The 15061-nt window shown below is 52.7% G+C and overlaps 7 protein-coding genes across 7 annotated transcripts; 3 read left to right on the forward strand and 4 right to left on the reverse strand.

Moving 5' to 3' along the window:
- Nucleotides 1-186: 186 nt before the first annotated feature.
- Nucleotides 187-2793, reverse strand: PV07_00976 (uncharacterized protein). The gene has a single exon (XM_016387469.1). The coding sequence runs from the start codon at nucleotides 2674-2676 to the stop codon at nucleotides 1918-1920; it is 759 nt and encodes a 252-aa protein (XP_016254397.1). The 5' UTR covers nucleotides 2677-2793; the 3' UTR covers nucleotides 187-1917.
- PV07_00977 (uncharacterized protein) lies at nucleotides 525-1850 on the forward strand (the record flags this gene model as incomplete). Its single annotated transcript, XM_016387470.1, has 1 exon — nucleotides 525-1850. The coding sequence occupies one exon, from the start codon at nucleotides 525-527 to the stop codon at nucleotides 1848-1850; it is 1326 nt and encodes a 441-aa protein (XP_016254398.1).
- A 138-nt stretch (nucleotides 2794-2931) lies between the features above and the next one.
- Nucleotides 2932-7834, reverse strand: PV07_00978 (uncharacterized protein). The gene is made up of 10 exons (XM_016387471.1): nucleotides 7084-7834; nucleotides 6591-7035; nucleotides 5857-6545; nucleotides 5145-5802; nucleotides 4972-5094; nucleotides 4201-4924; nucleotides 3813-4134; nucleotides 3629-3765; nucleotides 3341-3557; nucleotides 2932-3279 (listed from the first exon to the last, which is right to left on the reverse strand). The coding sequence occupies exons 1-10, from the start codon at nucleotides 7616-7618 to the stop codon at nucleotides 3044-3046; spliced, it is 4086 nt and encodes a 1361-aa protein (XP_016254399.1). The 5' UTR covers nucleotides 7619-7834; the 3' UTR covers nucleotides 2932-3043.
- A 633-nt stretch (nucleotides 7835-8467) lies between these two features.
- Nucleotides 8468-9826, forward strand: PV07_00979 (uncharacterized protein). The gene has a single exon (XM_016387472.1). The coding sequence runs from the start codon at nucleotides 8667-8669 to the stop codon at nucleotides 9771-9773; it is 1107 nt and encodes a 368-aa protein (XP_016254400.1). The 5' UTR covers nucleotides 8468-8666; the 3' UTR covers nucleotides 9774-9826.
- On the reverse strand, nucleotides 9242-10909 carry PV07_00980 (uncharacterized protein). The gene is made up of 3 exons (XM_016387473.1): nucleotides 10368-10909; nucleotides 9824-10315; nucleotides 9242-9767 (listed from the first exon to the last, which is right to left on the reverse strand). Exons 1-2 carry the CDS (start codon nucleotides 10533-10535, stop codon nucleotides 9908-9910), a joined length of 576 nt encoding a protein of 191 aa, XP_016254401.1. The 5' UTR covers nucleotides 10536-10909; the 3' UTR covers nucleotides 9242-9767; nucleotides 9824-9907.
- Nucleotides 10910-11017: 108 nt separating this feature from the next.
- PV07_00981 (uncharacterized protein) lies at nucleotides 11018-12854 on the forward strand. Its single transcript, XM_016387474.1, has 2 exons — nucleotides 11018-11332; nucleotides 11389-12854. The coding sequence occupies exon 2, from the start codon at nucleotides 11787-11789 to the stop codon at nucleotides 12609-12611; it is 825 nt and encodes a 274-aa protein (XP_016254402.1). The 5' UTR covers nucleotides 11018-11332; nucleotides 11389-11786; the 3' UTR covers nucleotides 12612-12854.
- A 171-nt stretch (nucleotides 12855-13025) lies between these two features.
- Nucleotides 13026-14800, reverse strand: PV07_00982 (uncharacterized protein; the record flags this gene model as incomplete). The annotated part of the gene is made up of 3 exons (XM_016387475.1): nucleotides 13026-14117; nucleotides 14169-14633; nucleotides 14687-14800. The coding sequence occupies 3 exons, from the start codon at nucleotides 14798-14800 to the stop codon at nucleotides 13026-13028; spliced, it is 1671 nt and encodes a 556-aa protein (XP_016254403.1).
- Nucleotides 14801-15061: the final 261 nt, after the last annotated feature.

Genomic DNA, 15061 nt, shown 5'->3' on the forward strand with positions numbered 1-15061 from the left:
CAGCGATTGTCCACCAAGGGGTGCCAGCCCGGGCGCAAGGAGGGGGGGGGAAGAGCAAAGCGAGGATGGACGGAGGAGCTAGCATGTGATAATTTTGGCGATCCTAATCATCCCTACATACGTAAGGACATATGTATATATGTAAAGTATACTTGAGCAGGGGATTATCTTGTTATCTTGCAAGTCTGATTCTTTTCGCTGGTTGTTTGTGAAGCACTTTTTTGTATGTATGTACACAGGAGAGGTATACATCCGGAGTGTATGCGCACATATACCTAGGTACTTAGGTGGGTACATGCGATTTGACATACAGTACACATACCGTCTGGCATCCAAGATCTAACAAGCGACCTCTGACGCAATATCAGGATTCGCGATATTAGACTCTCCAGCGTCTACATACGACTGGGACAACAGTGCTGTGCAAGAGTGCACGCACGCATCGCGGTTGCTTTACTACGGGACCAAGATCGCCGACAAACTCGCAAGCTTTATCGCGGAGAGTCATCCTCGGTGAGAAGACGATGGATGTACCAGACTCAGGCGCACAAGCTCCAAGGAGCATCCTCGACTTACCGGGATGCCTCGGGGTCACGGTGGGCGATGTCATTTCCGTGGGCGAAGAGGGCAGAGCGACCGAAGACACAAACGCAGCAAATCCCGGTGCCGGGATCCTCCTCGTGGCCAAAATATGTGACGCCCTGTTGAACTGGGGTGGCCATGGAGACGACGACGCCCGGAAGGTCGCCAGCCTCGTCGCGAGAAACTTGGTCACCTGCGAATCGTCGCACGTCAAGATTGAGCCTGGGGTCAATATCGACGAGCACAACGACAGCGGGGGTACAGGAATAGATAACCCAACGAAGTTGGTCACCTCGATGCTCCAAGCGCTCCTTCGTCCTACCATCTCGCGTTCAAGGCAGGTGCGCATCAACTCCAATGAGCCCGTGTTGCTCGTCAATTTCGACCACCCCAGAGACCGGATCAACGACGTGATTGACGCAACGGTCGAGCAGCTGCATCAGCAGTGGAACATCTGGCCTGTCCGCGTGTATGGCCATGCTGGCGCGTGCACCACCCCAAAACAAACTACGACCGGTGTCGCTGCGAGCTATGGAGATCCGCGCGGAAGTGGTTTTTCCATAACATTGCTGAATGTCGTTAACACAGACATTGGTGGCCCGAGCATGCCCCAATTACTCGACGCTGCATGTAATGCTCCTGAATGGAAGATGTATCTGAGACGGGAGGTATGGAGGGGACGGGACCTCGTGATCCGTGAGCAGGGCGAGGGAAACTGGGCTCAGCAGGAGGATGCTGCCGCACATGACGACAATGCGTCCGAGCGATCCTTTAGGAGTGAGAATGGCGACGACGATGATAAGTCTGTCGGCTCAGATGCTGCTAATTTGACGGCTTCGGAAAGTTCAAGACGGCCTGAGTCGCCAGGGTGGGAGGATGATGCAGTTGAAGAGCACGAAGTAGTAGCTCTGGACACGGGTGCTCACGGGCAATCCCAACACTCCGCCCAACTAGACGAGAATGCTGTCAAGACCGACATTGACGATGATGACAATGACAGCGACACGACTCGACCCACGACCCAAAATGATCCGCCGGCGCATAAGTTCAAGGCGCCTGAGAGACACATTCAACATCCGACGTGGGCACGCCACGATGACAGCACATCTCTGATCGACCTCATCAGATCCCAGGCGTCGCTGATTGCACCATTCGGGACAGAGGATGCAGGACATGGCGTCGGTGACGTCGAGGGTGAGGTGGCCAAGTTGAGATCAGAGGAGCTCGAGTCACCATCGCCCGGCGACGACGAGTTTATCGTTGTTTGAGGCCACATATTTCAAGTGACCTCAAGCTCTGGTGTTGTTGCAGACCGTGTAAATGCGCGGTCCCGGTTCAATCGCTGATCGAACGAGTCCTGCTCCTGCTTCCACTCCTACTCCTGCTCAACGACCTGGGACTCCTTCCATTCTCAGAAGCCGTTCCGTTCCTCTCCCCATCGCCCATTTCCTCGTCCTCATCCTGTTTCTCGCTGTTGTCCTCCTCTTCTTCCATGGCATCCAGCTCCGCCTGTAACGGACTGACCCTCTCATCCAGCTGTTCCAGATCCTCCAATAACTGCCTAGCAGGCATTTTCCACAAACTTGTCCCGCAAACTCGGTCCTTCATGAGCAGATTATCCACAAACTCGTCCATGTGTATCAGCACATAAGACTCCTTCCTCCTCTGCCGTAATTTTCTCGAGTCCTCCAGGAACGGCTCCAGAGTTTTGTAGACATCTGCAGGCTCGAACGTCAAGCGGACATAGAATGCCGCCAGCGCTCTCAGATACTTCCACTCTTCCCCTCCGTTTTGTAGATATTCGAGCACAATCTCCCGGTCGGGGACGAGGGTTAGGAGTTTGAATGCTAGGCAGATGAAGGGTGTAGGTTTCATGGCTACGCCGTAAGTGCCGCCGATGTAGGTGAGTTCAACGGCTCGGTCGCACAGAGTGGCCGCGTTCAGTCCGAAGCATTGTTCTTTCCAGTAAAGAGAGTCCGTAATGCGGTCGCGCATGGCCGTTTCCAAGAGGAGGGCAGGATTCTGGCCGCGCACCAAAGGGCCGCTGTAGCCACGGTTATCGAGTGTATTGGAGGCATCCGCGCGGTGCGTCATAGTGGCTGTTTATTCACTGATTGGAGAGAGAGGAAGACTGTATCGCTCTCTAGACAACTTGATCCTGGAAGAGGGTGGCGTGGGTGAACACCAGAAAATGTTTCTTGCTCCGGTTGGCAAAGCCGCAGCGACGTCACAGAGCCATCACGCCGCTTTCGGCTTAGGGTGGTGCTGCCCTATGTGAACTCCAGCCTTGCACAGGTCAGGCTGAGGGTGGCGAGCACGACTTGCTCTGGAGAAGATGGACGACGTCTAGGAAGGAATATGATTAATGAGAGTGAAACCTATCTACCAAGATCTTTAGATGACCACCGAACACGGAGTCGCAATAACCTCCCCAATGAGAACCTTCACCAAGCCACACAATTCAGTCTGGTACCGACCACGCCTCATACTCTTTCAGCACTTGTTCTGACAGGAGACCATCGTCGTATTCTGGATCCGAATCTGTCAGGCTCTCTGTAGTCGGCACGCGAGTAATGTTGTATGACGACCTTGAGGGGCTGGGCTGGATGGTAGGTGACAATGGCAACGAAGCTGCAGCCTCGCTCGCAGCTTCACGACGCCTTGCCAGTTCCTGCACTCGCTTCTGCATTCTCGACGCTGCAGGTTTTGTCAGTCCAATCCGACGTCAAAAGTAAAATGTTGCCGGGAGAATATTTACCATTTCTCTCGTGCTCCACGATAAATTTGCGCGGAAAGCCGCTGATGGGGTAGTCGCATGTATGGACTTTGTTTGGTTTCGAGTTAGGCTGCCTGAGCCGGAGAAGGATGTAGACTGACTCTTCGCGGTCCCGGAGCTCAATCTCTGCATGGTAAGTGCCCTTGAATACTTTGCGAGTATACATGTCGTCGAGGAACTTTTTATCGAGATCGAAGATCTGCACCACAATTTAGCCTCGTGCTTTCGCAAGGTGATGCACCCGAGGTTGGAAGAAAAGTAATGGTGTACCGTGAATTCTTCCGAGGAAGTCAGACGCTTCTTCGCAACAAAGCTGGGAACAAAGTCTCCGATGATATGGTTCTGGAGAAATTCAGCTAGGGTTTTGATGCTCTGGTCCTGGTGAGCGAGCTTGCAGCGGATATGTCCTTTTCAAACTTATCAGCTTCTTCCTTTCCGAGTCATCTGCACTCACCTGTGCACACAAACGCCCGGTTTTTCTTGTCGCCATAGACATGAGACTCGTCCTTTTTGAAGTAGAAGGTGCTGGCGACGAGAGCGTTGGCAATTTCCGTAACCTCGCGGGACAATGGAGGCTGTCTGAGCAGTTTATGTACCCTCCCCCGAAGGTTATCCACCTCGTGTTTCGCATCCAACGGTGGTGGCTTTTGTTTAAGGTCAGGGTTGATGCGGAAATAATGGGACGCAAATTCCGTTGCCCACTGTTCGCCCACCGTATCGCGATAGAACTCGTGCCAGGACCATTCAGTGTCGAGGATGTTGTCGATTTTGTCGACCTGGAGGAGGGCGGTCAGAAGAGTTGGTGATCACTGGGAGGACTAGGTTGGCGCAATGATACTTACCAGGACGCTGAAATAGTTTTTGATGCCTTTCACGGCTCGATAACGCTTTCGAGAGTCTCGTGGTGCTTCTTTCTGCTGCTTTCTTCGTAGGTGATCCTCTCTGGAATGACCAGAGAGTCTCTCCAGTTTTCGGCTCATCTCTGTTGCATGCTGACCCGTACCAAGTGAGAGAAAAATATCTGGGTGGCGCGATTCGACATCTGGCCACAGCAACCTTCGCTCTCTTTTCGCGATAATCACAGGATTGTTGTGATTGATGGCGCCATCAAGGTAAGTTCTTCCACGCCTCACAAAAGGTTTGAAATATGACGGAGCAGCCGACGTCGCCGCGGCAGCTTCCCAGACATGAAATGCTTCGCTCGGGGCCCTGGCGGTCTCCAGTGTGTATCCGGGATCAGATGCTTGCTGTCGGTTGTAGTTGGCCATGATCAAGGCTCGGTTCCCCGTGCCTGACGTAGACACCACAGCTACCTTCGTGGCGTATCTCGCGGCGTTACTCTTTCCTCCAAACAGAAGGTCGTCACCAAAGGACTCTTGCAAAACTCTATGCAATGGTGTCGTCCTATATTTGCTCCCGTGGTTCAACGTCGCCAATTTCTCGAAGACCGTATCTGCAAATTCCCGTTCGGAGAATGCTGTTTTGCAAAGAGACCTGAATCTGCGCGTGCATTCGGATACGGGCCACTGAGCTGCTACAAGACCGAGGGCGACGATACCACCGGTGCTAAGCGTGTCAGGAATTCGCACAAGGACGACCGCCGGCCCACTCACCTAGTTCCAACAATCAGGTCGAACAGCTGCTGGATTTGGATTCCAGGAGTTGAATGATAGTTGTTGATGCAATTCTCAATGGCGGCTAGAATCTCGAGCTCTACGATTCCACGTATCCCTCCCCTTCGCCGCCATGATTAGTTTCTTACAAGAGGCTGCGGAGACGCACTTACCCGTCCAGGCACAGAATCCGCAGGCCTGCAAATTCGGGTTTTTTGGCTATTTCCCAGTTCATGGATCTCTTTCCTCCGTGTAAGGGACAGCTTCCGACCAGAGTTATCAGATCGTCTTGTTCCTCTCCGTGCTCTCGAATGCAGGAATCACAGAGGATGTGGCCACATTCCAAGGCATGTTCCGGCGTGGCCATGAGGCACCGAAAGCAGCTCAGACAGCTAATGAAGTCTCGCGAGGATTTGATCTGAGACGAGAAGAACTCGGCGAGCTTCTCCTCATGTAACCTGGAGACTACTTTCATGTCTGTCGAGATGGAGCCTTCGTCGTCGCCGGAGAGATCTGTTCGAGATTGCTTGTGGAGTGGATACCTTGAGCTGAGCTGTTGTATGAAAGTGCTATTGAGCGACTTCAGCTTGTCTTCAATCTTCTTCAGCCAGACCTTCTCGTATGAAGAAGCCATGAGAGAAGACTTGTACACTCCAATTTCTCTCTTCCCCTTCTCGTTCTGGTGTCCCTTGTCATGGGCCGATTTGACATTGAAACAGTGCGGAATTTTCTTACTTGTGTATTCACAAGGCATGACATCGTTGCAGAACATGTGTAGGGCTGTCCTGCAGAAGGGAGCGTAATCTTTCGGGAAGTAGTCAATCACAGGGCCTGCGAGGATGTTATTGGGAGATCTCAGCATCGTGGAGCATAGCACGGACTCACCCTGTAAGTTATTCCGGACGTAATCCAACAGAATGCACGATGCTATCAGCGAACACAGGCCACCGAGGAGCATTTTCGGTTGGAGAAGCTCGTGACGAGTGCTCTCGTGGATTGTTCTTGCCAACGTCAAAATGTGATCGCCAAAGTCGTGGGCAATGAGTTTATTACGCGTGGATACCATTCTGAAGTCAAAAGGTGTTTCAATGTCGTTGGCAAAATGCTCGAAACCTGCTTGTAGATATTGCTGCAAGTCGTCGGCGTTGGCCAACCGGCGTTTGATGCTTTTCTCGTAGTGAGCGGTCTGACAGACGCTGACGATTTCCTCTCGGAGTTGTAAGATTTGATTGTTGATCAAGTTGTACGTCTCGGAGCTTTTCGCAGGAATGCGAATGACACGAATAGATCGATAGTAACATTCAAGCAACTCTCGGGCAGATAAGCTGGGGCGATCGCCTTCGGGAGCGAAGCTCCTCGCGAGCTCTTTTAGATCATGTTCAGTGGTCGTGATGCTTTCAACGTCTCGGAAAAAGCTCTTCGTCGCGTCCTCGATCGTCCATCTCTCCTCTTTACCAGCCACTTCAACGGCGTTGAGCACCACTATTGCGCTGGGCAGAATAGGCTGATTGAGCGATTTTTCGACGCTGCGCTTTGCCCAATCGACAAGATACTTGTAGGTTATGTGAAGTTGGCTTGTGTGCGTTAGTATGTACTCTTCTCGAGTGAAAAATACTCACTTGGGATTTCTCTGGACGAAAACAATGGCGTCAGAGAAAGTATAGAGAAATCTAGGGTAAAGATTGGTGACAGCGTATTCCCGGGTTCCTTTGACAGGATCGTTTGCCTTAGTCCACTCAATGGGGACCGATCTCCCAGGCATTCTCTTTCTCATTTTCCTCGGCCCACTTGACTCTTTTGTGGTCCTCCTAGAATGGGACGACTCTTCCACAGCGAAAGGGACTTTCTCGCCCGCATTTAGGCCCTCACAATCAGCATAAAGGATAGGCATCGCAACCTCCAGATGCTCCGGATCTGCGTACAAGTGTACGCCTTCGGACGTCGCTGTTCCTTCGTTGGCTCTGGAGCCCGGAACAGGGGTGTGGAAGGAGCTTCGGTCGGCCTCTGTGGATACCAGACCGCCATGAGATACCAGCGCTTTCACGATTGTACTTTTGCCGGCATCTTGCCAATGTCAGAGAGTTCCCAGATAGCACATCTGAGAGGACCTACATGTGTCTCCGATGAACGAGACGAGTTTTGGGTATCTCGCCGCGCCGCCGAGTGGCCGGCTATCCAGCATCAATTGAGCGTAGCGGCCAAAGTCGTGAAACTCTGACTTTCTGCCGTCTGAAGACTTGACAACTCCGAACCACCTTGAATCCTGATCTTTGTCGTGCAAATTCCTGATCTCTTGGGGATCCATGGGCGGTTCCAGGATTGAGCGTATCATCATTATCGTGGCCTTGTCTTCTTTCGCATGAGCGCGATTACCGAGATTTGTGGTTTTTGCCTTGTGGGCAGCCTGTCTTGGCCAGCATTCGTCGCAGAATGAAATACCGGAGCAGGCTGAACAGAGCCAGACACGGACATGAGCCCGCTCACAATCAGCACAGACATCGCCGTTAGCCATGGCCAACACAATCAAGAGGTGAGTTGGGGTTCTTGGATCCGCTGAGGGAGGAGAAGAAAGACCGCTGCGATCGTGCGACACGGGAAGATATGGCTTTTGCTCAAGAAAAGGAGGGGAGGGGCTGAATTCGAACATCAGGCTATAGCCTCACTCTCAACACGGGCTCGATGGAAACTGTCACTTCTCACCAATAGTGCCACACATTGTGCCCGGGTAGCTGCTGCCGCCGCCCAGCCCAGCTGTCGCCTGAATGAGGCTGGCCCATCATTGCTCGTGAAAAGGGCGACCAAAAGGCAGTGGCCCAGACATGCAGATATACTAGCCGTAGAGAGTTAGAAGCGATGCCTCAGGCAGTCTGGTCATATGTACAAAAACTTCGCTAAAACCTGTTCGCTTCGAAGTTCCGTGTAGATGCAAGGCGTGCATTTGCAGGGATGATTCAAGGCAGACAAACTCTTGTCATTGAAATAAGGGCATGCCGCTGGACCCGGAAACGCCTCGTGCAGATGGCGGCTCAATTGTGGCCATCTTCTTCTGATACGGAGGTAACCCCGAGATTGAGACGGTGCTTGTATTTGTGTGAAGTTCGAAAGACAAGCCTAAAGATCCGCATGGAAGTAGTCGTTCAATTACTGATTGAAAGCCTGCCTGAGGAGCAAGTCCAGAACGGGCCAGACCTACTGACCGCCAAGTTTAGGCCTTGGTGGGCCTTGAGGCCTCGGCGGCATATACGAGCAGACAGTGTGCATGTAGGGCGTGAGGAAGACCCAATAGAACGGCCGAAGGCGAACGCAGGGGTCGAAGGAGGAGCAGACATCCGACGAGTGCGAAGTGTGAGAGGCGGGAGGAGGTGGAGGAGAAGAGTTGGGAGCGCAGAGCCGCAGGCAGCTCGCAGGTCAATTCCAAAGGCGGCGTCGTGCCAAGAAACCTTGTTGTCCCTCGCAACGAGGTGGTAAACACAGCTGTGCAACTACCAGGCCGACGGGGTTCCTTACACATGAGCGGCCTCATCCGAAGCCATCTCGCACGAACAGAAGAGAACTCACCAGTATACCGAGATCCAAGAAGATCTAACCTTCGAAGTTAGGGTCGGCCAAGAATCTTCTTCGTACCACCACCACGGTACCTACCAGCTGCATGAACACACCTGTATCTCGGATCACGAATTGGTCCTTGCAGGGCAATGGTCCTCCTAACCTCCTCGACCGTCTCGGTCATCATCTCTAGCGGTGTAATCTGCATGTTTACATTCCTGCTATTCCTCTCGGGATACGTGCTACAACAGCAGTCGGTACGGTCGATACAAGAAGCCATTCGAAGACCACCCGAACGAAAGCCAGTGCCGACATTGCCCCCTCAGTTCCAACATGAAGACAATGATACTTTCCCGACAGTGTTGGAACCTCCCCAAGATGGCTCGCAGTCTGTTATGGTCGTCGAGGGTAATCAGAAGCCAGGAAGCGAAGCAGGAGTGTTGGACTCGGTCCAGGTGCCAGTAATCATCAATGGCCAGAATCAACCTCCCTTGGACTCTTCTCCAGAACTGTCCGAAGCAGCTTCGAGAGACGAAACGCCGCTCCAACGTCTCGCCTACATGTTTGCCCTCCTTGAGCCACACCATCTGTGCTCGGCTCTCCTTTTTGCGAAACAGCAGCGGTCATCATCACGGTTGTCCAAAGAACCGTCGATCGTACTCCTCTACCCATCCACATGGGAGACGGAATTTTCTCCTCTCCACACCTCAACCTTGAATTTCATGCGCGAGATCCAGGAGCTGCACAGCCTCATCTATCACCCAGTAAGGATATACGAAGCATGGGACGTCAGGTCGCAATTACTCGGGGAGCTGCAGTGGGGGCGGTGGGATTATGATCAGGCATTGTTCTTGCGTTCGCCGGGAATGGCTCTCAATACCCAGGTGCTGGACACCGCATTGGCGTCTCCCGACACAAGAAAGACGTGGGCACCATTGAATCCATCCTCGGGAGATGATCCAGAGCTCTTGCTTGTCACTCCAAGCGGTCTTCAGAGCCCGAGAAGGGAAACCAAGAAGCTGGTCTATTCGGCGGCCGCAAATATAGCCGATACTGGTGCCAACGGCGCGGCCATACGGGAACCGGGTCAGGAACCCGCTTATGTGTTGCTTGATGGTCAAGTTTTGAGCAATGAAGAAAACGGTGTATGGTACGGCGAAATAAAGCAGAAGTTCGGCCAGGGGACAAGCAATGTTTGCGGAGGTAGCGGGCTCTTGGAAGAGAGCTTGAAATTGGCGTTGCAAAGGTCTCTGTAGATAGTAAGCACAAGTGGCTATTTAATGACGGGAATAGAAATGCCAGATACCATTGTTCAGCATAATTCTGACACCATCACCGGGTGCCCCTTCGCTGTTGACTCGTGACGTTGCCTTGGTATGGACAATCGCTGCTAATAACTTTCGCTCGCAGTCTTGACGAAGCATACTCTCACGATAATCCAGCCTTGGAAGTGCCACACCACATACTGCCATGCTGTCGCAGCAAGTAAAATCGTCCCATACTCCATCCAATTCAACCCGAGGGCTCTACCGCGGAAACCGAATTGTGTCGCCCCCTCAGCGTCGCATTGAGCAAGCTTGCTCTCGTACTGTGACCAAGCATTCTGCTTGCATGCATCACACACAACCGCCTTCTTGGCGCGAGTGTATTGCAGGTAAGGCAAAAGCAGAGCGCAGAATGCTAAGACAGAGAGGAGCTGGACGGTGATGTGGATTGTATTCGGCGTAAGAAAATGTCTGAATGAGCAGGATTCGGTCGATAGGTTTCCACACCACTGAGCAGTGGAACGATCAGCGACCTGCCGAAGCATCAGCTGCGCGTAAGACAAGTCGAGATCGTTCCCCTCGTACCATAACAGCCTTGGCCGCTGCTTCGGTTGTATCGTCCTCAGGAGGTGTTTGTTCATGTTGTAGCTCATGCAGCGCCTGACCGTCCTCTGGCTCAATATCAGCGTCCATGACAGAGACGGTGGTGCGCAGGAGATCGTCCTGAGCTTTGACGGTGATAAGAATGCGCATCGAGAGTCTTGTCTGTCACTGATGCTAAGAAATAGATGCAGAATACAGTGGAGGTAGAGGCGCAGGGAAGTGAGGTGAGGTCAAGTGAGGCGCCTTCTCCATCAGCACTGATGCAACTGGCACTGCTTGCCTTCAGTCTGCGCATTTTCACTCAGACCTCCAACTCAATCCCATCATCTATCCCAAAACGCGCTTTGCCCTTCAACCCTGGCCTCAAAGCCTTGTTCCTACCTTCAACCACATCGTCGATGAGTCAATTCTGCCAATCCGCGGTTCAGCGCAGCGGGCAGCTCCATCGGGCGCAGACAACGATCGACTCCTATTAGGCAGGCGGAGTCCGCCTTGCAGCTGTCTAGATTCTGCGGTGGCATTTCGCCTCACGGAATTCGAATGGTGAGCATGTCCACGCCCACGAACTCAACGACCGCAGGCCGCTTGTTTGTATCGTCACTTACCAGACGAGGGCTGAGGAAGATACTGAAGAGATAGTTCTATCCGATCGCAATCACCCTCAGCGAAGCGTACTCGTTTGTGCGCGTTTCCAAATACCTTTACGGCCGAGCACCCACAGCGGGCCTGGCGAGCCTGGGCGGAGGCTCGCCCTCAGTCAAATTGCATTCCAAATAGCACCCAGAAGGCGACCCATTGCCCTAATTCGCTTGGCTCCGCGGACTGTAAACCTTTCCAGGCCAAAATCTATACAAGAGAGGGATGGTTGACAAGAAGGGCTGACTAACATTGACAATCACAATCAAAGCACCTCGCCGAGTACGGTGGCTGGACATCGTCTTTGATGAGTAAGTCAACGTGAGTGTCGCTTCTCAAGAGGCGCTTTGAAGTTGAGTTTGACCAGCAGGGGAGGATGACAGTTTCACAAACGACAAGCCGAGGAATCCCTGGAAGCCCTTCCGCAATAGGCTCTATCTGGCTTAAACGCAACGGCCGTGGCGGCGCGGTGTCCACTTCTTGCATGACGTCTGACCTCTAACTGTCGCGCCCGTTAAGCATGCGGACCGGGGTAGAAGTCAACCGAATGACCTGGTAATGCAAGCCACATCCATGAATAAAGATTGATAGGAAAGGTTTGATGTCTGGTATACGAGGGCTCAGAGAAAAGTATATCATGAGAACTCCCCTTCATTTCAATCCGAGTTTCTCCTCATCAGCAGCGCTACTTCAGCAGCAAGATAACTTCACAGACAGGTCGAGTACCTCTACAACACACCACCACTTCTCAGCTGCGCCTTCACGATGTCTACCTCTAAATCCGCTTCCTCCTTGATTCCCGCTGACCCGGCGAAGGTCATGGTCATCCGGGATGTCACTCCCAATATCACAACGCTCAGTGTACCTTTTCTGCGGTTCGGACACATCAAGATTGGCGGTCGGGCCACATTGGTCAAGCTACAGACAGGCAATGTAGCTGTCTTTTCTCCCGTTGCGCTCACACCGGACGTCAAGGCCAAAGTCACGTCCATGGGTCCCATCAAATACATCGTTGCGCCGGACTTCGAGCATCACATATTCATCTCTACCTGGGCCAAGGAATACCCCGAAGCAGAAGTGATTGGCATGGAAGGACTGCCAGAGAAGAGAGAGGGAGATCCGGCCACAAAAGGAACAAAATTCGCACATGTTTTCTCCGCGAAGAACAAGCTCGACATGCATGTCACTCCCGAATTCGACACCGAGTTCTCGTACGAATACTTCGACTCCCACACCAACAAGGAGCTCGTTTTTCTCCATAAACCCAGCAGGACCTTGATCGAGGCCGATCTGCTCTTCAACCTCCCTGCCACCGAGCAATACTCCAAAGCCGGAGCCCACCCGAATTCCGGGCTCTTGACCAAGCTCTTTACAGGTATTATGAACACCAAGGGTGATATGACCTGGCAAAAACGCTTTCTCTGGTACGCAGCTGCCGGGAAAGACAGGAAGGGCTTTGCGGAGTCGGCCAAGAGAATCAAGCAATGGGACTATGACAGAGTCATTCCTTGTCATGGGGATGTTATCGAGACTGGCGGAAAGGCGATTGTCGACAGGGCGACTGCGTGGTTTACGGAGGGCAAGCATTGATCAGCAATGGTGGAAGGTGGTGTCAATATTCAGGTGGGGTTTTTGATTCACTTATTACTTTTGCGGCTCAGAGATACCATTTTAGCTTGTTTGCATCCTCTAGTTCAATAATTATTGGTGTTCAACGAACTGTGTGCTACGTTACACGCCTATGCCAGAACGTATATCCAACCTGTTGATCACTTGGTGAGAAAATGAACAAGATGAGCAACAGTGACGCCTAGAGGTGAAGCTGCGGATTGCGGGAGAGTGTTAACTTTGGACGGACAAACCACTTTAGGGATCAAAAGCCACCAACTCTCATGTATAGCCGTCGGGCGGGAGGAGAGTAGGATGTGGAATTATCCTCATCAAGGTACTCAAACACCACACTGCTCGGTCCCCAACGTACCACCTAACCATAGACCTCTCAGCTCAGTAGTACAGCGATTTCTGCCACCAGCGGCAGCGGTCGTTGTCGTTGGGATCCGCGATCACATCTATCCCCGTCACGTTCAGGTCCATGATTTTACCCTGTGTCGCTACCGACGTATGGTAAACTGGCATTGTGGTCGCCGCTGCGTCGCTCTTACGGTTCGGATTACCGGTGAGTGCGAACCGGGTCAAGACCTGCTGCATGAGGAGTGCGATAGTGGCGTTCACGCTCGGACTGGCCGTCGAGGGGTTGTAGTATGTGTAAGCGACGTCTTGGCCGTGGTAGGCTGGCGGGACACTGAAGCGGTACCCGTAGCCTGCCGGTATCGATTTGGCTTCGCGGTTTGCCGTCTGGAGGAAGAACGTGTTGCATGTGAATGCGCTGTCCTGCAGCGTGAGCTCGGCACGCTCGTAGAACGAGCTGTACGGATAACTCCCGTTGAAGATGGGCGGGTAGAGCGTCTGGGCCACGTAGTCTGCGACCGAGGGCTGGATGCCCGGGAACGTGCCGGTGATGCTGGACAGGAAGACCGAGTTGTTGGTGCTGTCCGGGTCGGTGAAGTACAGCGTCTCGTGCGCGTTGAATCCCGTCATTATCTGGACCGATGTGTCGTAGTTCCCCTGTGCGAGCAAATTGCCTGGCAAGCTAGGCACAAAATCACCGTCGACCGCCGGCGCAAATGTAAACGTTCCGTATGGTGAGGAGGCGACGAGTTCCACGTTGGCGGCAGAGAGAGCGGCAAAGGGGAGCTCGCGAGCTTCTTGGATCGTCGACACATTGAGGAGTCCCAGATACTTTTGCAGAAGATTGTCCTGCTCCCAGTGGCTGGGGAATGGTTCAAAACCAGGGGATTGCAGGATTGCCCTCTGAAATGGTGCCGGTCCCTTCGAGCCCGCGTATGCTGTAATCTGATGCATGATGGATCCTGCTCCAGCGGACTGCCCGAAAACGGTGATTTGCTTCGGATCGCCTCCAAAAAGATGGATGTATTGCTGCACCCACTGGAGCGCCATACGCTGATCAAGCAGGCCAGCGTTAGCCGTGCCATTGGACTGGACGTTGGGACCTGACAGAAAACCAAAGGCACCGCCCTATACGTCTGCGTCAGATGTGTATAACAAATGTTCAAGAGGAAAATGTACCCTATAGTTGAATGTGACATAGATGACGCCCTTGCCGCTAGGGTCTTCTTCCCGACTTCTCTGGATGAGTCCAGCAGGATTTCCATCCTGATATTTCTTGCTAAAAGTGAATCCGCCTCCATACACCCAGACCATCACCGGCGCACCTGTAGCATGTTTCGTGCTGGCGTTTGCGAAGATCTGTTTCGGGACTATGACATCCAGGAATAGGCAATCCTCTTGTTCCGTGGGTTCGGGTTTAGGGATCAGGCTTGCATCGCAAGCATCGGTGGAGTTGATGGAACCGCTGAGCAGAGCAAGGCCACAGAGATACCAAACAGGGTATGATTGAGGACAGGTACCTCCAGAGCTGCCGTTCTGAACAGCTCTGTTCGTCAAAGGAGGCTGGGGAGCGGTGAAGCGAAGACTGCCAGTTGGAGGCCGAGCATATCGGATGTTGGAGAAGTTGTAAAAGTCCAAACTGTCCTATAAACGGGTCAGTCGTCTCACCAACAAACGTGCAAGTGATCTTCGCCCACGTTGTATGTTATTGCTTGGTGGAGGGCATACCCAAGGTCGACAACAGGCAACTTAGCACTCTGTGCAAGCCCACTGAAGGCAAGAATGGGAGCTAAAAGCACTGCGAGCAGCATGTTTTCGGTGAGGAAACCTGAATTGAGTTGCTGGACAGTCTATGGCTCTTGATGCAGCAAGGATAGCCACTGATCTTTTACACGCGAACATTGTTGATTTCAAAGAGCTGCCTTCTATTTGTAACAAGCAGAGGTTCTTCTTTTGAGACGGACAAAGGAGCCGAAATGGACAGGTTAATTTCGAGAAGCACATCGCCGTTAGATCAAGTGGCGTGCTACAGAGCACAGCTATGCCGGTTCGACTCGAGTATAGAACGGTGA

Source organism: Cladophialophora immunda (assembly GCF_000835495.1).
Source record: "Cladophialophora immunda strain CBS 83496 unplaced genomic scaffold supercont1.1, whole genome shotgun sequence".
In the NCBI taxonomy this organism is placed as follows: Eukaryota; Fungi; Ascomycota; class Eurotiomycetes; order Chaetothyriales; family Herpotrichiellaceae; genus Cladophialophora; species Cladophialophora immunda.

Excerpts from the sequence above, each read along its gene's own strand:
- PV07_00976 (XM_016387469.1), bottom strand. The coding sequence starts at position 2,676 with ATGACGCACCGCGCGGATGCCTCCAATACACTCGATAACCGTGGCTAC.
- PV07_00979 (XM_016387472.1), top strand. The coding sequence starts at position 8,667 with ATGGTCCTCCTAACCTCCTCGACCGTCTCGGTCATCATCTCTAGCGGT.
- PV07_00981 (XM_016387474.1), top strand. The coding sequence starts at position 11,787 with ATGTCTACCTCTAAATCCGCTTCCTCCTTGATTCCCGCTGACCCGGCG.
- PV07_00980 (XM_016387473.1), bottom strand. The coding sequence starts at position 10,535 with ATGCGCATTCTTATCACCGTCAAAGCTCAGGACGATCTCCTGCGCACC. Across the intron at positions 10,316-10,367 it reads CAGCGGCCAAGGCTGTTATG|GTCGCTGATCGTTCCACTGC; the intron begins GTACGAGGGGAA and ends ATGCTTCGGCAG.
- PV07_00978 (XM_016387471.1), bottom strand. The coding sequence starts at position 7,618 with ATGTTCGAATTCAGCCCCTCCCCTCCTTTTCTTGAGCAAAAGCCATAT. Across the intron at positions 4,925-4,971 it reads GACCTGATTGTTGGAACTAG|CACCGGTGGTATCGTCGCCC; the intron begins GTGAGTGGGCCG and ends TGACACGCTTAG. Across the intron at positions 3,280-3,340 it reads CGTGGAGCACGAGAGAAATG|CGTCGAGAATGCAGAAGCGA; the intron begins GTAAATATTCTC and ends CAAAACCTGCAG.